General features: G+C 39.0%; 1 protein-coding gene across 1 annotated transcript in view; it reads left to right on the top strand.

The window, feature by feature from the left end:
* GPR158 (G protein-coupled receptor 158) overlaps positions 1 to 20,345 on the top strand; it is a 303,836-nt gene that overhangs the window by 255,705 nt on the left and 27,786 nt on the right. Inside the window, exon 6 of the mRNA XM_040248562.1 lies at positions 5,355 to 5,464. Within this exon, the coding sequence (XP_040104496.1) occupies positions 5,355 to 5,464 (110 nt within the window). The remainder of the gene's footprint in view (positions 1 to 5,354; positions 5,465 to 20,345) is intronic.

The following is a 20,345-nucleotide window of genomic DNA, read 5'->3' as shown; positions in this document are numbered from 1 at the left end:
CTCTGTTGTCCCCTTCTCCTCCTGCCTTCAATCTTTCCCAGCATCAGGGTCTTTTCAAATGAGTCAGTTCTTCACATCCGGTGGCCAAAGTGCTGGCTTCAACATCAGGTCTTCAGCTTCAACATCAGTCCTTCCAATAAATATTCAGGACTGGTTTCCTTTAGGATGGATTGGGTTGGATCTCTTTGCAGTCCAAGGGACTCTCAAGAGTCTTCTCCAATACCGCAGTTCAAAAGCATCAGTTCTTCGGCACTCAGCTTTCTTTATAGTTCAACTCTCACATCCATACATGCCTACTGGAAAAACCATAGCATTGGATAGATGAATGTTTATTGGCAAAATAATGTCTCTGCTTTTTAAAATGCTGTATATGTTGGTCTTAACTTTTCTTCCAAGGAGCAAGTGTCTTAATTTCATGGCTGCAGTCATCATCTGCAGTGATTTTGGAGTCCAAAAAAGTAAAATCTGTTACTGTTTCCATTGTTTGCCCATCTATTTGCCATGAAGTGATGAGAACAGATGCCATGATCTTCGTTTTCTGAATGTTGAGGTTTAAGCCAACTTTTTCACTCTCCTCTTTCACTTTCATCAAGAGGCTCTTATCTTCTTCACTTTCTGCCATAAGGGTGGTATCATCTGCATATCTGAGGTTATTGATATTTCTGCTGGCAATCTTGATTCCAGCTTGTTCTTCATCCAGCCTGGTACTTCACATGATGTACTCTGCATATAAGATAATTAAGTAGGGTGACAATATACACCCTTGACATATTCCTTTCCTGATTTGGTACCAGTCTGTTGTTCCATGTCCAGTTCTGACTGTTGCTTCTTGACCTGCATACAGATTTCTCAGGAGGCAGGTAAAGTGGTCTGGTATTTCATTCTCTTTAAGCATTTTCCACAGTTTGTTGTGATCCACACAGCCAAAGACTTTGGTGTAGGTAATAAAGCAGAAGTAGATGTTTCTGTTAAACTGAGGGTATAAAAGTTTAAAACAAAAATAGTCCTTTGTTTTTATTACATTTTTTAAGATGGGATATTTCTGCAAAGTGCCTTTCCTTGTGGCATGTTGGGAAGACACACGAGGGAGGCTCCCTTGTGCTTTCTAGGCATATCCTCTCTGTGCTCTTCTCTCCACCTTGCCACGCTTTGCCTGGGGAGCTAAGCATCATTTTTCTGAATGCTGCATCCTGGGAGGTCTAACTGTGAATGGATGGAGATGAGAGGAGCTGATGGACGAGGGGTGGTGATGGACTGCAAGGCTCCAGGACTGACTGATGTAGAAAGAGTTCCTGCACAGTGAGGGCATGACCAAAACTTGTTAAATATGTTTGTTTGTTTAGTAGAAGCCTGTGGGTCTCAGTGTTAGACCTTGACAAGGAGTGTGAATGAAAATCTTTCTCTGTTATCTTTGGGTCTTCAGATCTTACTGTGGTTTAGAGAATGAGGCAAGTGGTATTTTATTTAAAAGATGCTTGTTAGTTCTACTAAGCAGTGAGCAGAATTGTAACTGGGACTGTGGAATCTTGTCATCTTTGTCTTTAGTTTTTAGACCTGTCACCCTTTCATTTCTTGTTATTTCTTTGGGAGTATTACATAGGAAATTTTAGAGGAGCTGTGGCTGTTATCATAACCCCTGAATGTTACTTGTATATATTATAAAAATTTTAAGTTATGTATTTTATATTTTTAGGCTATTATCCCTTTTTTTTGTTGTTTTGGAATAGTAGGAGCCAAGTGCAAAGTGGCAAGTTTTAGACCATGGTTATATAAAGACATAATCGCAGCCATAGATCCCTTCATGTATGTAGTGATTTTATTTTTTGTAGTTTAAATCCAACTTTAGATAATTAAATATTTACAGAACATGCATCTTCACCCTAAATATTTCCTATGTATGGAACCATATGTCTTGCCCAATGTAGAAAAAATAATTTACAACACATTCAAGGACTTTGAATCTACTTATTTTTAAAGTAAATCATGTATAAAAGTGTTTTGATATATATAGTCATGCCTAAATGATACATTTCCATTCTCTTAGTTCAAAATATAGCATACCTGGATAGATTAAGTACTAGGTTTTAGCAGTAGGTATTTTCAAGCATGACTTTTGTGGACTGGTCTCCATGAGGAAAAGATATGTGCCATTTTTTGCTTGTTCAATAATGATTGTTGGGAGCACAGTAAACTTGAGAGAGATGAGTGAGCCTGGAAAAATATTTGACTAGCAAGACTTTCCCTTGTATGAAACTGAAGGAAATTGTTTTGGGTTGGCCAAAAAGTTTCTTCAGCTTTTTCCATAAAATGTTATGGAAAACCCAAATGAACTTTTTGGCCAAACAGATGGCACAGTGGTGAAGAATCTGCCTGACAGTGCAGGAGACACAAGAGATTCAGGTTCAGTCCCTGGGTTGGGAAGATTTCCTCGAGAAGAAAATGGCAACTCACTCCAGTATTCTTGCCTGGGAAATCCCAGAGAGAGAGCCTGGCAGGCTACAGTCCATGGGGTCACAAAGAGTGGGACAGGACTGCACACAAAGGCACACCACAATAGATGTTTAGAGAAAGTCCTTAAACCTCAGAAGTCCTTCAAATCCTTATTAGATGGCAGCTTCATCAATACCGGTCTCACCACCAGCACCTGTCATTCTTCTTCTTTTTTAATAAATGAACCTACTAATAGAAACCCCAATGTAACACCTTCTTCACCTATAAAAGTGGTTTAATTCACAGCCAGTTTCACTGACCTGGAGCAAGTAACACTTGACAAGTCAATTAGGGAAGTAGAATTGCTGTGTCTGACGCTACTAGGAAACTTGCTCAGATCCTTAAAATACCAGGCATGAAACAGGAGCGGCACACCTTTCAGTGTCAGAGCTTTGGACAGAGCACTGGACTGTGCTGGCCACTGAGTGGTCTATCTTTAAGCATTATTCTTCCTGAGAAGCACCCGGCCTTATACCCACTGAACAAACACAGCAGAGGTCAATTTTCTATCTCTGGTGTTGTATCTATATTTGCAAAAGAAAATGATTTTAAAGGATTCTTCTATTTGGTACATATTTTTAAAATGTATATTCTTTTCTCTGTGCTTCTTTTTTCTTCCTGAATTTGTTGTGTTTGGTATCCAAAAAGTATAAGCAATCAAGCTGACTTTAAAGCTAGCTAAAAAAAATCATGTTTGATCAAATGGGTGGATAATCTGTGCAGATTTGTTTGAAATGGGGGACTGCTCTGAAGTTTATCACAATGCCTAGCACATCCCACCACTTTAATCAGCTGATTGACTTTTGTAAGCCTCTGAAGAAACTTCCAGGGACTTCACCGGTGGTCTGGTGGCTCAGAGTCCACACTCCCAGTGCAGGAGGTCCAGGTTGGATCCTTGGTCAGGGAACTAGATCCCACATACCACAACTAAAAGAGTTCTCATGCCACAACTAAGACCCAGTGCAGCCAAATAAATGAATAGATTTTTTTTTTTTTTAAGGAAGAAACTTGCAGTGTTGAAGAACCAGTTCCTTAAAATTCCCCGCCTTAGACCTTAACGCAGAATTCCTCTCAACAAATTGGGGGAAACAAACCTCTAGGCAAAGCATAGTGAGTTCCCAAGAGGCAATGTTAAAGGTAAAAGGAAACTGGTGGTTCGGGGGTGACACACTTTCTCTCTTGCTGGCCCTAAATGTGTCTCTCTTTCTCTCATCCTGCCCTCCTACACCTCTGCGAACAGTTTATATCCTGTGGTCATGCACCCAGCAGTTCTACGTGTTCTTTAGTCCTTAGGTTACTTAGTGCCAAAAGCAGCTCATTTCTATCCTGCTTCACACACTTCAAATAAAATATCTTTATGTCTAGCGGTAGCTGCTAGTATTGGAAAGAAAAATGGGAAAAGTTCTTGAAAATATGCCTTAGGTAGTTCTTCCAGTAGTGAGATTTTTTATGGGTTTCCTATTTTTGGTAGATTGATGGGGTGTTGGGGTGCAGTACAGATAATCCTCTCAGGGGTATTTCGTATGGGGGCGGAAGATGTTACCAAAAGTGTGGATACAGGAAAAGGCAAGGCTCCAGGTGAGAAAGGCAGGCAGTGAAAGCACATTTGGCTGTCCCATCTGGGGAAATAAAGACATTTAAGCTTGGACAACAGATTGGTTCCAAATAGGAAAAGGAGTATGTCAAGACTGTATATTGTCACCCTGCTTATTTAACTTATATGCAGAGTACATCATGAGAAACGCTGGGCTGGAAAAAGCACAAGCTGGAATTAAGATTGCTGGGAGAAATATCAATAACCTCAGATATGCAGATGACACCACTCTTATGGCAGAAAGTGAAGAGGAACTACAGAGCCTCTTGATGAAAGTGAAAGAGGAGAGTGAAAAAATTGGCTTAAAGCTCAACATTCAGAAAACGAAGATCATGGCATCTGGTGCCAGTACTTCATAGGAAATGATGGGGAAACAGTGGAAACAGTGTCAGACTTTCTTTTGGGGGGCTCCAAAATCACTGCAGATGGTGATTGTAGCCGTGAAATTAAAAGACGCTTACTCCTTGGAAGGAAAGTTATGGCCAACCTAGATAGTATATTCAAAAGCAGAGACATTACTTTGCCAACAAAGGTCTGTCTAGTCAAGGCTATGGTTTTTCCTGTGGTCATGTATGGATGTGAGAGTTGGACTGTGAAGAAGGCTGAGCGCCGAAGAATTGATGCTTTTGAACTGTGGTGTTGGAGAAGACTGTTGAGAGTCCCTTGGACTGCAAGGAGATCCAACCAGTCCATTCTGAAGGAGATCAGCCGTGGGATTTCTTTGGAAGGACTGATGCTAAAGCTGAAACTCCAGTACTTTGGCCACCTCATGTGAAGAGTTGACTCACTGGAAAAGACTCTGATGCTGGGAGGGATTGGGGGCAGGAGGAGAAGGGGACGACAGAGGATGAGATGGCTGGATGGCATCACTGACTCAGTGGATGTGAGTCTGAGTGAAGTCCGGGAGTTGGTGATGGACAGGGAGGCCTGGCATGCTGCGATTCATGGGGTCGCAAAGAGTCAGACATGACTGAGCAACTGAACTGAACTGAACTGAACTGAAGCTTGGACATAATAGAAATTTAGAGACAATTGCTAGAAACGCCTGAGAGTTAGAATTAAATACTTTAAATCTGACTTGAAAGCCATAAGGAGACTTTTTGATTTGGACAGTGAATGATCAAGATCATATTTTAGTGTTTTACTCACATGAATATATGCTCATGTCAAAACACACATGTATTAAACATCAGATTATGAAATACTGATTTCAGTCTGTGGGTCATCAGCTGATCCTGAAGGTCTCTTTCTCTCTCTTCTCATCCCACAGGTTGTTATTTTGTACTTTGAGCCAAGCACATTTCGCTGTATTCTCCTAAGATGGGTCCGCCTTCTCGGTTTTGCTACTGTTTATGGAACTGTCACTCTCAAGCTTCACAGGTATATTTTATTAGTTCTCATTCCCATGGGAGGATCAAAGTGTTTCGCTTAGCATATAATTGCAAGCTCAGTCAGGAATTTACTACCTAAATTCCTGAAATTTTATTTCAGGAATTTAGGTAGTAAAATAATACATGTTTTTCATTTTCAAGGCAATATCTTTAGGATTCTCTGGGAAAACCTTTAATACAATTGAATTTGAGCAACGTGCTTTAGTAGAATGTGCCATTGGTTATGGAAAGGTTAATTCTGAACAAATAATAAGTTTACAATGAATGTGAAATAGTATTTACTCACTAAGAACAGGAAGAAAGACAATACAGCTGAAATATTCAAGCCCAGAGCTACCAAAGAATCCTATATAGTAGAATTCAGCAATATGCTTACCAGACAAAAAGCTGCTGTCCTCCATTCCTGAGTGCTACTCGCCAGGGCAATCCTGCTTTTATTCCTTGGGTGAATTTCCAAAAAATGGTGTTCTTGGTTTCCTTCCTTATCCAATATTCTCCAGTGCTTATCAGCCTTATAAATTGGAGAACATGGTAAATTCCCTTATATTTTAGTTTCAAAATCAACTACTTTTAAAAATGTAGGGACTTCCCTGGCAGTCCAGTGGTTAAGACTTGGCCTTCCAATGCAGAGGGGATACAGGTTTGATCCCTGGTGGAGGAGCTAAGATCCCACATCCATTATGGCCAAAAAACCAAGACATAAAACAGAAGCAAAATTGTAACAAATTCAATAAAGATGTTAAGAATGCTCCATATCAAAAAAATCTTAAACAAAAATCTTTTCAGTGTATATGATAAATATTAAGAAGAAAGAGGTGATAAAATAAATTACCAGTCCACAAAGAGTAGGGATAGCTGGAAATGATTCCAGGGCTTTCCTTTGCCTCCGCTTCCCAAATGGTAGTGGTGCCAAAGAACATAGGAGGTAAAATAGAAATTTCTCCTGCAGGATAACACTGTAGTTCAGTAGAAGAAACCCTTTACGTTGATCAGGTTTAAAGCTGCTTTAATAATCACAGTAGGCCATTCATATGTTCATGCTAATTTGACTGTAAATGTTTCTCAATAAATATATCTTGATATGGCCCATGCATGTGATAGTTTATCTTAGATGACATAAATATGTCTTTAAATATTTGTCTTTAAATGCCACCCCTTCAACATTTATTAAAATGTGATCACTGCATACTTTCTATTATGCAATAATCCCACTTAAAATTGGAGTATAATTGCTTTACAGTGCTGTGTTAGTCTCTACTGTACGTCGGCGCGATTCAGCTATAGGTGTACTTACATCCTCCCCTCACTCTTGAGCCTCCCTCCCACCTCCCCTCCACCACCCCACCCTCTAAGGTCATCACAGAGCACCGAGCTGAGTTCCCTGTGCAGCACTGTAGCTTCTCACTAGTAGTGAATTCATGTCAGTGCCACTCTGCCAATTCATTCCACTCTATTTCTCTTATTATTTTTTGTACTTACTTTAATAACTAGGAATACTCCTGATTATCTTTTTGGAACAAATGTAGATATCCTTAACTCTCTCAAGATTCCTTTCTTGTGTATGTTGTATAGTAACTTCAGGAGGTCCAGTTTAAATCTCAGTTTAGCATCTAGGAAATTATAGTCCTGTATTTCCTACAAAAGAAAGCATTAGATGAGTCTCTTGCAGAAGGAAGTGGCAACCCACTCCAGTATTCTCGCCTGGAGAATCCCATGGACTGAGGAGCCTGGCAGGCTACAGTCCATGGGGGCGCAAGAGTCGGACATGACTTTAGACTAAACCACCACCAGATGAGTCTCTAGTGTTCTTCCTGATGCTGACTTTATTATTTCCATATCACAGCACACTTTGCTCTCATGTGCATTTCAATCTCTATTCCTTATATGATAACTGTTTTTCAACTGGTGCTCACTAAAGGAAATTGACAGTCTATTGACACTGACAGCCTATCATGGACAGTAAGACTTCTGGAATTCCCAAAAGAATAGATGGCCTCTTGAGAATGACCTCTCTCCCTGTGAGTCTTAAGGTCCTCTGTTATATGCTACAGTTTGCTTATGTAATTATTTTTTTGATTTTTAACTAATTATCTTCTTGAAGTGAGGGTCTTACATTGAATCCCCAGCTCTGAGCACAATGACTGACACATGGTGGGTGCTTAATGCTTAGTAGTTGATAAATGAATGAATGAAAATGTCAGCTGCGGAATTGGAAACAGCTTCCCACAGTTCCCTCCACATCTAACACATTCCTATTCCCCTGACTTATTGCATGTCCTCAAGTGTCTGAAACACGTGACACCATGGTCTGCAAGAGGCTGATCGTGGGAGAAAAACACAACATTATTGGGTTGGCCAAAAAGTTCATTCTAGTTTTTCCATAAGATGTTACAAAACTTTTTGCCAATCCAATAAATAACACAGAATCATAAAGCAAGAAAATTCCTTCCATTCAGGTTCTCTTTCTATCCTTCTGATTATTTCCAGGAGAAAAATTAGTTTGGAAATAATAGGTCTTTAACACCTGCCCAGCAATTGCTAATTTTCCTTTACAACAAAGAGCAGACCAAACTTCAGGCTTAGAGCCTCCCATTGTAATACGATCTAGATGAAATCTATTCTCTTTATTTCACTGTATTCATTTTCATCATTACATTCTATGTGTGGATTATCTATCAGTTCTTCCTTTAAAGTGGCAATGTAAAATTTTCTTTAAAATATTTTAAATAGAAGAAATTTAAAGAAAATATTAACTGGTACACAGATACAGGCAGGAATCTTGAGAGTGGTATGCAAATGAATGGGATTTGGTAAACTAGATCACTTCATCCTTCTTTTGTTTATTTTAAAGACTATAATTCAAACTGTTTTCTCTCTGTGTCTCTAGAAGGCATTGCTGTGAAGGATTACCTACTGAAGGCTTAAATCGAGTGGAAACTATTTCTAATTTAATGAGCTGAATTATTCTTATCCTGTCTGAACCAAATGGGTTTATATTATATTGTTTTTTCCATATTGTTTAAATGGAACTGATTCCAATATTGTTTAAGGCTGTCAACTGAAGAATCAGCATCCGAGAGGAATGAGAGCAACCCGAGGGAAGTGACTGACTGAGCCAGCTTTCTGTCCCCCATCCTTAGTGCTGTATCTTGCCCATGTTATATGCATTCACACATTTGTTAAGTGAATGAATGGGCGGATGGTTATAAGAATGGAGCTGCAGGGGTGTCTCTGGTAGATATCTCTTATAGGCAAGCAACACATGGTCCTCAAGAAAGGGCTTCAAAGATTTTATATTAATAGTAACATGATCGAGAGCAAAGACATAAATCTTTACAAATCCAAATTTGAATTTCAGTTCTGCCATTAATTATTTATACAGCCAAGAATAAATGACTTTAACATCTGAAAATCACTTCTCAGCCCGCCTGTAGAGTTGTTGTACATCTTAAACATGAGAGAAATATATGTAAATATGTCATGTAGGGGGTTTTGGTTGCAAACCACAGACACTGACTATAGCTAAATTAAGCAAAAAGGGAATTCATTGGAACCATATGGGGAAGGCCACAGACTGAAGGGAAAGCTGAGGATCCAGGTTTTGGCAAACCCGACCCAAGGTGGCTTGAGGGATCAAGGTAGCCTGAGCTAAGGGATAACATCCCTTGAACGCCATATTCTCATTTTCGTAAGAACTTCATTTTTTATTTCAAATTTTTGAAAAGTAAATCTCACCTCTCTAAGGCTGAAAGTTCCAAGGCAATTATCAGTACTGATAAATAAAATGATTATTCTAGTCTCTTGAGAATAGGATAAACAGGAAAGACCTGAGTTCTTGTTTTATTTTAGCCGTTTCCCTCAGGGCTTAGTAAAATTGTTGAACATTTCTTTTTCTATATCCTGATCTCTCACTGATCCATTGTAGTGTTTACAGAATTCCAGTAGCTCCGAAAACTTGAAGAAAATATAAAAAAGGAATAGGATCTCATCTGTCACTAGAAATGATACTATTATCCTGGAACTTAAGGATCTCATCACTTTTATTAAATTTCCCACCTTTTGCTTTAGGGGTCTCTCCCCACATTTGAGAGCTATACAGACAAAGACTACCATGCCAATGCAAAGGAAAGTCACAAGTCTTTTATTTCTGAACAATGCAGTACAGAAGTGGAGCAAGTTAGAAGGAGGTGAAAGGAGGTGAACAACTCCTTCAGGGAGGAGTTGTTTTATCACTGACATTGTTTAGAATCACCAGCATAAGGTGGTGATAAAAAGCAGAACAGCTTTGACTTATTATTATTGCCTAAAAGTCTATACAGAAACTGTTACCTGTGCCCAGGACAGACAGTCCCACCACCTCACCTCACTGGCAGGCTGTTCTTGCAATGCACTTTATTTGAACCTGAAACTGTTTCTCTTCAGAAAAAGAAAGGAGAAAGGGACAGATTTTATCTGGCTCAGTAGGGATCATAAGGAAACACAGAGCTGAAGTAGACAAAAATGAGAAGGTTCATTTATGACAAGGAGTTTCCTTCAGTAACCATAGATTTGTTTGACTTAGGACATTAATGATGTAGGACAGATCTAAAAGAACCTCTCATAGAATACTTGCTAGGCTAGGTTTGCTGGTTGGTTGGTTTTAAGAAACCTCGAAAGGCAATATCTCTAGGCTCAGGAAAGCCAAGTATATTTTCAAGAGGAAAAATGAGGAACTATTTTAAATGAAAGGGAACGGAGAGAGATGAAGAAACTTAATGCCAGAAGAACATTTTCCTATTTCCTACAGTATGGTTTCTGAAAACAAATTGCCTTTTCCTTTTTCTAAGGCTAATCAAGAAAAAATAAAACTTTTTTTTTGTTTGTAGTATATTTAAAACGAACATTTAAGCAAGCTGCAAGAAAACCTTCTGGCTCTGACATGGAGATTTTCATTTCATGTATTATTCAGGACTACCCATTCTGGATCAGTGCAATTCATAGCAGTTTTCTCTACTATGCTCATTAGCACCAAATATTTACGCTTTGTGGGAAAGGATACATAGATAAGATAGATAGATAGCTACTTTTGTTTCCTATTAAACATTTTTACTGAAGTGTAGTTGATTTAGAGTGTTGTTCTCATTTCTGCTGTACAGGAAAGTGATTCAGTTATACATCCATGCATTCTTTTTTATATTCTTTTTCCATTATGGTTTATCACAGGATGTTGAATATAGTTCTCTGTGTTACACAGTAGGACTTTGTTGTTTTATCTGTTCCGTATGTATAGCTTATATCTGCAAACCCCAACCTCCCATTCCATCCCTTCCCATAGTAAATTTTGAAAAGTGACTGGAAGATATTTATTTATTTTAGGTATTCTTACAGGGAAACTTTAAATTTTTTAAAGCGCAAAAGGAAGAAAATCTTTTTATACATTTCCTAGGTGACTGATGATATTGAGTTTATTTTTGGGTGTTTATTGGTCATTTATTTATCTCTTTAGAAATATGTCCATTTTTTAATTGGGCTTTTGCGTTTTGGAGTTGTATGAGTTTTTATAAATTCTAGATCTGAGGCCCTTATCAGATAAATTATTTGAAAATATTTTCTACATATCTGTGGGTTTTCTTTTTTTACTTTCTTGATAGTGTGCTTTGGTGCACAGATTTTTTTTTAATTTCTATGAAGCTCAGTTTATCTGTTTTTTCTTTTGTACATATGCCTTGGTATGATATTTAAGAAACCATTGCCTAACCTCAGATCAGAAGGATCTATACCTCTGGTTCCTTCTAAACATTTTATAGTTTTAGTTCTTACATTTGAGTCTTTGATTCATTTGGAATTAAGTTTTGTATATTATGTGAGATAGAGGTCTAAATTAATTCTTTTGCACTTGGATATATACTTGTCCTTAGGACCATTTGTTAAAAAGATTTCTTTTTTCTTTTCTTTTTTTTTTTTTTTGGTGGCAGTGAGAAGCTAGTGGGATCTAGTTCAATCCAGAGATTGAACCCAGGATCATGGCAGTAAAAACACCAAGTCCTAACCTCTGGACAGCTAGGGAGCTCCCTTTTTTATATTTTTGTTTTTAAAGATTTTTTTTTTCTTTATTGAAAAATATTGGCACTGTGTAAAAAAACCAGTTGACTAAAGATGTAGAGATTTATTTCTGGATGATCAGCTTTATTCTGTTGTTCTATATGTCTATCATTATGCTTGTATCACACTGTTTTGTTAAATTGACTTAAACCTGTAGATCAATTTAGGGACTATTGCCATCTTAGCAGTATTAGATCTTCCAGCCCATGAACACATTTTCCATCTCTTTAGATCTTTTAAAATTTCTTTCAATGATATTGTATAGATTACATCTTTTACCTTCTTGGTTAAATTTACTCCTAGGTGTTTTTTGATGCTATAGTAAATGAAACCCTTTAGTCAGTTTCATTTTCAAGTTGCTTATTGCTTATATATAAAAATAAAACTGATTTTTAAATGTTGAATTTACATCTTACAACTTTGCTGAATTTGGTGTTTAGTTCAGATTATGTGTGTGTGTTCTTTAGAGTTTTCTATATATGAGATTGTGTCATCTACTAATAGATACAGAGTAGATAGAGAGTTCCAGAAAAACATCTATTTCTGCTTTCTTGACTATGCCAAAGCCTTTGACTGTGTGGATCACAATAAACTGTGGAAAATTCTTCAAGAGATAGCAATAACAGACCACCTGACCTGCCTCTTGAGAAACCTATATGCAGGTCAGGAAGCAACAGTTAAAACTGGACATGGAACAACAGACTGGTTCCAAATAGGAAAAGGAGTATGTCAAGACTGTATATTGTCACCCTGCTTTAACTTCTATGCAGAGTACATCATGAGAAACGCTGGGCTGGAAGAAGCACAAGCTGGAATCAAGATTGCCAGGAGAAATATCAATAACCTCAGATATGCAGATGACACCACCCTTATGGCAGAAAGTGAAGAGGAACTACAGAACCTACTGATGAAAGTGAAAGAGGAGAGTGAAAAAATTGGCTTAAAGCTCAGCATTCAGAAAACGAAGATCATGGCATCTGGTCCCAGCACTTCATGGGAAATAGATGAGGAAACAGTGGAAACAGTGTCAGACTTTATTTTGGGGGGCTCCAAAATCACTGCAGATGGTGATTGCAGCCATGAAATTAAAAGACGCTTACTCCTTGGAAGGACAGTTATGACCAACCTAGATAGCATATTCAAAAGCAGAGACATTGCTTTGCCAACAAAGGTCCGTCTAGTCAAGGCTATGGTTTTCCCAGTGGTCATGTATGGATGTGAGAGTTGGACTGGGAAGAAAGCTGAGCGCCGAAGAATTGATGCTTTTGAAATGTGGTGTTGGAGAAGACTGTTGAGAGTCCCTTGGACTGCAAGGAGATCCAACCAGTCCATTCTGAAGGAGATCAGCCCTGGGATTTCTGTGGAAGGAATAATGCTAAAGCTGAAACTCCAGTACTTTAGCCACCTCATGTGAAGAGTTGACTCATTGGAAAAGACTCTGATGCTGGGAGGGATTGTGGGGCAGGAGGAGAAGGGGACGACAGAGGATGAGATGGCTGGATGGCATCACGGACTCGATGGACGTGAGTCTGAGTGAAGTCCGGGAGTTGGTGATGGACAGGGAGGCCTGGCGTGCTGTGATTCATGGGGTCACAAAGAGTCAGACACGACTGAGCGACTGAACTGAACTGAACTGAATAGTTACAGCTTTTCTTTTCCCATCCCAATATGGATTCATTTTCTTTCTTTCTTTCTTTCTTTTTTTTTTTTTTTTACAAATTACTCATACTAGAACTTCTGGTACAGTGATGAATAGAAGTGATAAAAACAGACATTCTTGCCTTTTTCCTGAGAGCAGAAGAAATAATCTGCAGATTCCTTCTAGCTCTATCAAATATTTGACTTGTAACAGTCTTATAACTTTCTTCTCCCTTATCTACTTACAATCAGGTCAAAAGAAAGGAAGGTTACTATGAGATACGAGAGCTAAAGCAGGTAATTGGAACTGATAAAATTACCTATATTGGGGAAGCTGAGTTGTGGGTTTCCTTCTTATAATAGCAGTAACTTAAAATAGTCACCACAGTCTTCCTGAACTTCATGTCTCATAAATGTTAAAATCTATTTTTGCCCAGGTGATACTGATCCTTTTAAATATATCCAGTGATTAAAAAGTAGCGTTATGTTACTTCTGAAAATGAAATTTTGAGAAATGGATGAAAAGCTTGATAAACATGAGGGCTTATGACCACTTAAAGCAAACTGAGAAGTAGTGACTTCAGCCTTTTTTGTGTTGTTTACTATCAAGGCTCTTTTGCCAAAAATTGAGTGGCTTTATATTTATAAAAGCAAATAATCACCTTCTATCTTTCATCAGAAGCATTTATTTTCTGGAATTTCTAAGAAAGCAGTAAAATTAATAGAAATTCAAATCTAATGGAGAACTTTAAGCCTTCAGGATTATTCCAATTAAATTAGTAGAAGCCTGTATGGCTTGATTATGTACATATTCATTTTCTTGTAGTAAACAAAAAAGATGCGGTTGAATCACAAAGGCAAATATTCTGAAAATGGAAAACTTTCTGATACTAGAGGTTTTAAATTTTGTTGTCAGTGTAACAAAAACCCAAAATTGTATCTGACAGGTTAGAGCAGTCAGCCCATTGGAAAGTCAGGTGCACCAGTCTTAAGCCTTTGGGGAAAAAATTATTTAGAGCAGCAGCTCTCAAACTATAGCCATCAGAATTTATTTAAAGGGCTTGTTAAAATACAGGTTTCTGGGCCATAACCCCCAGTGTTTCTGACACAGTAGATCTGGAAGGGACCCCAGAATTTGCATTTTTAACAAGTTTTGGGATGGTGTTAATGCTACTAGTTTGGGAACCACTGGCCTAGAGCAAGTGGCATCTCAATTGAACCTTGAAGGAATATGTACACATTGGCTAAATTAGGTGTTTGTATTGATGAGGGGAGAGGGAGGGGCAGTACAGGAAAAGGAGGGTAAAAGTTCAGATAGAGGACACCGCATGTTGTTCAGAGACCTGTAGGAAGGCAAGAATCGTGAGCGATGAGCCTGCTGAAGCAAGCAGGGACCAATTTTTAAAGGCCTTTACCATCCTAAGGCAGCTGGATTTGGGTGGAGAAGCATAGGACTGTAAACAGGAGAGAAACAGGATCAGAAGTGCAGTTAGGAACGTCACTGTGGCTTTAACGTACAGTGTGGCCTGATGGTGGGAGAGAACAGTAAGGTTACTGGTTAGGAAGCTACTAGAGGAAATAGGTTGATGACCAGGAGCTGTACAGTGGCAGTGAAAATGGAGACAAATAGAAAGATTTGAAAGATATTCTAAGTGTTTAAGAGGTAAAAATTAAATTATTTTGAAAAATATTTTTTTATGGCTGTGGCAGTTCTCAGTTGTGGCAAATGGACTCTTCATTGCTGTGCACTCAGTTCAGTTCAATTCAGTCACTCAGTCGTGTCTGACTCTTTGTGGCCCCATGAATAGCAGCACACCAGGCCTCCCTGTCCATCACCAACTCCCGGACTTCACTCAGACTCAGGTCCATCCAGTCAGTGATGCCATCCAGCCATCTCATCCTCTGTCGTCCCCTTCTCCTCCTGTCCCCAATCCCTCCCAGCATCAGAGTCTTTTCCAATGAGTCAACTCTTCACATGAGGTGGCCAAAGTACTGGAGTTTCAGCTTTAGCATCATTCCCTCCAAAGAAATCCCAGGGCCGATCTCCTTCAGAATGGACTGGTTGGATCTCCTTGCAGTCCAAGGGACTCTCAACAGTCTTCTCCAACACCACATTTCAAAAGCATCAATTCTTCACTGCTCAGCTTTCTTCCCAGTCCAACTCTCACATCCATACATGACCACTGGGAAAACCATAGGCTTGACTAAATGGACCTTTGTTGGCAAAGTAATGTCTCTGCTTTTGAATATGCTATCTAGGTTGGTCATAACTGTCCTTTCAAGGAGTAAGCGTCTTTTAATTTCATGGCTGCAATCTCCATCTGCAGTGATTTTGGAGCCCAAGAAAAAGAAAGTCTGACACTGTTTCCACTGTTTCCCCATCTATTTGCCATGAAGTGCTGGGACCAGATGCCATGATCTTCATTTTCTGAATGTTGAGCTTTAAGCCAATTTTTTCACTCTCCTCTTTCACTTTCATCAAGAGGCTTTTTAGTTCTTCTTCACTTTCTGCCAGACTCTGATGCTGGGAGGGATTGGGGGCAGGAGGAGAAGGGGACAACAGAGGATTAGATGCCTGGATGGAATCACCGACTCGATGGATACTAATTGTGCACAACTAGGCTTCTCTCTAGTTGTGGCGCCCTAGTTCAGTATTGGAGGCATGTGGGTTTAGTTGCCTGGCCAGAGATTGAACCCAAGTCTCCTGCATTGCCTGGCGGATTCTTAATCATTGGACCTCTAGGGAAGTACCCAGATATTCTTAATTATGCATTTGGCATTTGGAACATAGATGAGGGGAAAGTATCAAAGTTCCTTCCTAGGTTTCTGCTTTGAATAATTAACTGGTACTGGTCATTCAGACAGGTAACACATGAGCAGTGGGTTAGAGGAGACAGGAATTGAGAAAGTGATGATTTTATTTTGGAACCTTTTGATGTCCAGTGGATCACTGAGTTTACAGATCTTGAGCTCTGGAGAGTGATCTCAATAAACCAAAGTTACAGATTTGGGACTCACCAACAGGTACATAACTGAAGCAGAGTCGTGGTTGGAATTTCCCAGGGATAACAGGTAGAGCAAAAACAGAAGGTGACAACATTTAGGAGATCCTTGAGGAGCAGTCTTATTTAAAAGGAAGACTGAATCAGAGAACTCTGTGCTGGAAACTAAAAACTTGCTGACATAGGAGTATAATGAAAACCAAGAGAATATTACATAATGGAAGCAATCAATTAGAGGGTCTTCCTTCATGGTCCAGTGGTTAAGACTCCACCTTCCAATGCAGGGAGTGACGGGTTGAATCCCTGGTTGGGGAGCTAAGATTCCACCTACCTTGCTGCCAAAAAACAAAAAAACCATAGAAGCAATATTGTAACAAATTTTATGAAGACTTCAAAAATTGTCCACATTTAAAAAAAGAAGACCAAACTAGCAATTAGATATTTGAAGAAGATAATCATATAACCTAAATAAATATAAGCCCTTATAGTAATTTTATGGGCCCAGACAAGAAGTGTGTGGAAAGTGAAAAAGTAGGGGTAGACATATAGTGACAGCCAATTCCTGGATTCCCATAGTTTTTTATCGTTTCAACATGATTTCTTTATTTATTATGTACATAAATTCTTATTTATGAATTTATCTACTGTTAATGAGAACTGAATATATACTTTAAATATGCTATTTTGTATTAAATTCTGGAGATTTTTTTTGTAGTCCTCATATATATTACTGTGTTCATTGAGAATAGTGAAACCTTCACAGCAGATGATAGCTTAAAGATTTATCTATGAAAAAGTAGTAGGAAAAGTAATCTGTATAAGTTTAATGGTTACACTTTTTCTATAGCTGTATTTCATATAAGCGCATGTCTAAGGATTTCACTTTCAGAACTTGGTTTCTAGGCAGTGAACCCATATAGACTAACAAGAGCTCATTTTTTTTTTAAGATGTAGCAGAATTTTCTCATTTTAAGGCAATCCTAGAAAAATGCATCTTATTCCATTTTACAAAAACCAATATCCTGAAATGCTTAGACTGCAGTGCAGAGTTCTGTTACTGTATTTTCTAGTGTTTGAAAGTCAGTAAAATTGATAACAGGAGGCTCATGAGGGCTTGGCTTTGGTTTTTCCCTCTCTGGAAATGAGATCTGGGGACCTGACAGTCTTGAATTCTCAGACTCAATGATAAATACCCATGGAAAATATGAAAGTGTCTGATAATTTGGAAGCTGGTTTCTTGACTAAAAATTTACTCTACTGGGATCATATAGATTTCCTCTGCAAATAACAAGCTCATCTGGTTAAGAAGTACTATATTTTAAAGGTAGTTATTTTAAAAATTCACTATTTCAAGTAACAGAAAAGTTAATGACTTTCCACATCTTGGCCATAGAAAGAAAATATAAATCATAACTATTTTTCTCTGAAGCAGTGGTTCTCAACCCAGGGAAAACCCCTCGAAATAACTTGAAAAATCCCTAAGAGTTCTTCTGGGTTAAAGAAAACTTCCCCTCTTGCCAAACATTTCCACCCACTGTTCCTCAAAGCATTTCTCGTTTGGACTTTGTTATGTTTTTCCCTTCAGTTAGAATATCCCCTTATATCTTTTCTACTTTCTTCCATTTCTGTCAATTGATATTCATCAAGGCCCAAACCAACTACCACTGCCCCTCTTTATCTAACTTTAAATGGAGTAAAATCTATAAAATACTGAATCACTGTGAAACGGTTAGTTTCACACTTGAGACTAGTATCGCAAATCAACTATACTTCAAAAAAGGATGATAACAGTGGGTTTAATTTGGAAACAAGTACAAGTGATTCTTAACAGGCAGCAATTCAACTACCTGGAGCAGAAGTGTTTGAAGCCTGCTAGAGGGAGGCAGGGAGAAGGCAATGGCACCCCAAAATCCCCTGGACGGAGGAGCCTGGTGGGCTATAGTCCATGGGGTCACTAAGAGTCGCACATGACTGAGCAACTTCACTTTCACTTTTCACTTTCATGCATTGGAGAAGGCAATGGCACCCCACTCCAGCACTCTTGCCTGGAAAATCCCATGGACGGAGGAGCCTGGTAGGCTGCAGTCCATGGGGTCGCTTAGAGTCGGACACGACTGAGCAACTTCACTTTCATGCATTGGAGAAAGAAATGGCAACCCACTCCAGTGTTCTTGCCTGGAGAATCCCAGGGATGGAGGAGCCTGGTGAGCTGACGTCTCTGGGGTCGCAGAGAGTCGGACACAACTGAAGCGACTTAGCAGCAGCGGCAGCAGCAGCAGAGGGAGGCAATGCATTCGCTACCAGTGCTAGTGTGTTTCACCCAGGGAATGGAGAATAACTAATCTGGTAAACTTCAGCTCTTCCTTGACTTACAGTAGAATTATATCCAGATAAATCCATTGTAGATTGAGATTATTGTTAACTTGTGAGAGCATCTTACATACCTAACATCATAGTTTAGCCCAGTATATTCAAAAGCAGAGACATTACTTTGCTGACTAAGGTCCGTCTAATCAAGGCTATGGTTTTTCCTGTGGTCATGTATGGATGTGAGAGTTGGACTGGGAAGAAGGCTGAGCGCCGAAGAATTGATGCTTTTGAACTATGGTGTTGGAGAAGACTCTTGAGAGTCCCTTGGACTGCAAGGAGATCCAACCAGTCCATTCTGAAGGAGATCAACCCTGGGATTTCTTTGGAGGGAATGATGCTAAAGCTGAAACTCCAGTACTTTGGCCACCTCATGCGAAGGGTTGACTCATTGGAAAAGACCCTGATGCTGGGAGGGATTGGGGGCAGGAGGAGAAGGGGATGACAGAGGATGAGATGGCTGGATGGCATCACTGACTGGATGGACGTGAGTCTGAGTGAACTCTGGGAGTTGGTGATGGACAGGGAGGCCTGGCGTGCTGCGATTCATGGGGTCACAAAGAGTCAGACATGACTGAGCAACTGAACTGAACCTTAACTGTGCTCAGAACACTTGCAGTAGCCTCCACTTTGGCCACATCATCTAACACAAGGTCTGTTTTATAATAAAATGTTGAATATCTCATATCATTTATTGAATACTGTACTGAAAGTGAAAAACAAAATGATTGAATGAGTACAGAATGGTTGTAAGTAGTTCAGTTGTTTAACCTTGTGATCCCGTGGCTGTCTGAGAGCTGAGGCATCAGGAGAAAGTATTGTACCACATACCCTTAGCCCAGTAAAAGATCCAAATTCACGTTTGAAGTACATTTTCTCCTGAATGCTTATCACTTTGTGCCATCATAAAATCAAAATATCACTAAGTCGAACTGTTTTAAATTGGGGATTGTCTGTAGTTAAATGATGAGTAATTAAAGTAATCTTTTGTATTCTTATTTTATACTAAAACCTTTCTGATGTTGTTCCACATTAAAATTGAGGATAAGTATTTTATTCAGAATTAAATAAATTCACACTGTGTGTTAGCTGAAGGACAATGGAGTTAAAGATATGGGTTAAAGTGAAAGTTGCTCAGTCATGTCTGATTGTTTGTGACCCACTGTGCTATAGCCCACCAGGCTCCTCTGTCCATGAATTCCCCAGGCAAGAATACTGGAGTGGGTTGCCACTTCCTTCTCCAGGGGATCTTCCCGATGACCCAGGGATCAAACCCAGGTCTTCTGCATTGCAGACAGACTCTTTACTGTCTAGCCAGCAGAGAAGCCAAGAAATATGGATAGGGGGAGGATAAATATGAACATGCTAGAAAATAACTTTCTTTACTGGATATTAGGGGGAAGAGCTATCAAAGCCCTGCATTGAGAGAAAAGGTAGTTAAAAAACGTCTAGATTATTTCAGGTTTGTAAGTTTCATTTTCTGGATTTATAATGATTTTTATGAATAATTCATAGGAACATTTCATTTAATATGTTGAAAGAATGAGATGGGAGAGGAAACAGAAAAATTGAAAAGATGAATTCATTTAGAAATTGATTATGGATACCCTTATAGTACCATAAACCATTATGGTAGTTTATGTCAAGTCACAACTTTGTGACCTAAAATATCAGAATGGGAGTGGGGAGTTAAAATCAGCTGAGAATATTCTGGAGATGATATTAAAGAAAGGATAACTGGAAAGATCCCTGTAGAAAGATTGGATTTTGTCTTCACATCGT

The sequence above is a fragment of the Oryx dammah genome, unplaced genomic scaffold (assembly GCF_014754425.2).
Source record: "Oryx dammah isolate SB20612 unplaced genomic scaffold, SCBI_Odam_1.1 HiC_scaffold_10, whole genome shotgun sequence".
NCBI lineage: Eukaryota > Metazoa > Chordata > Mammalia > Artiodactyla > Bovidae > Oryx > Oryx dammah.
This window is presented reverse-complemented; position numbering and strand designations above follow the sequence as displayed.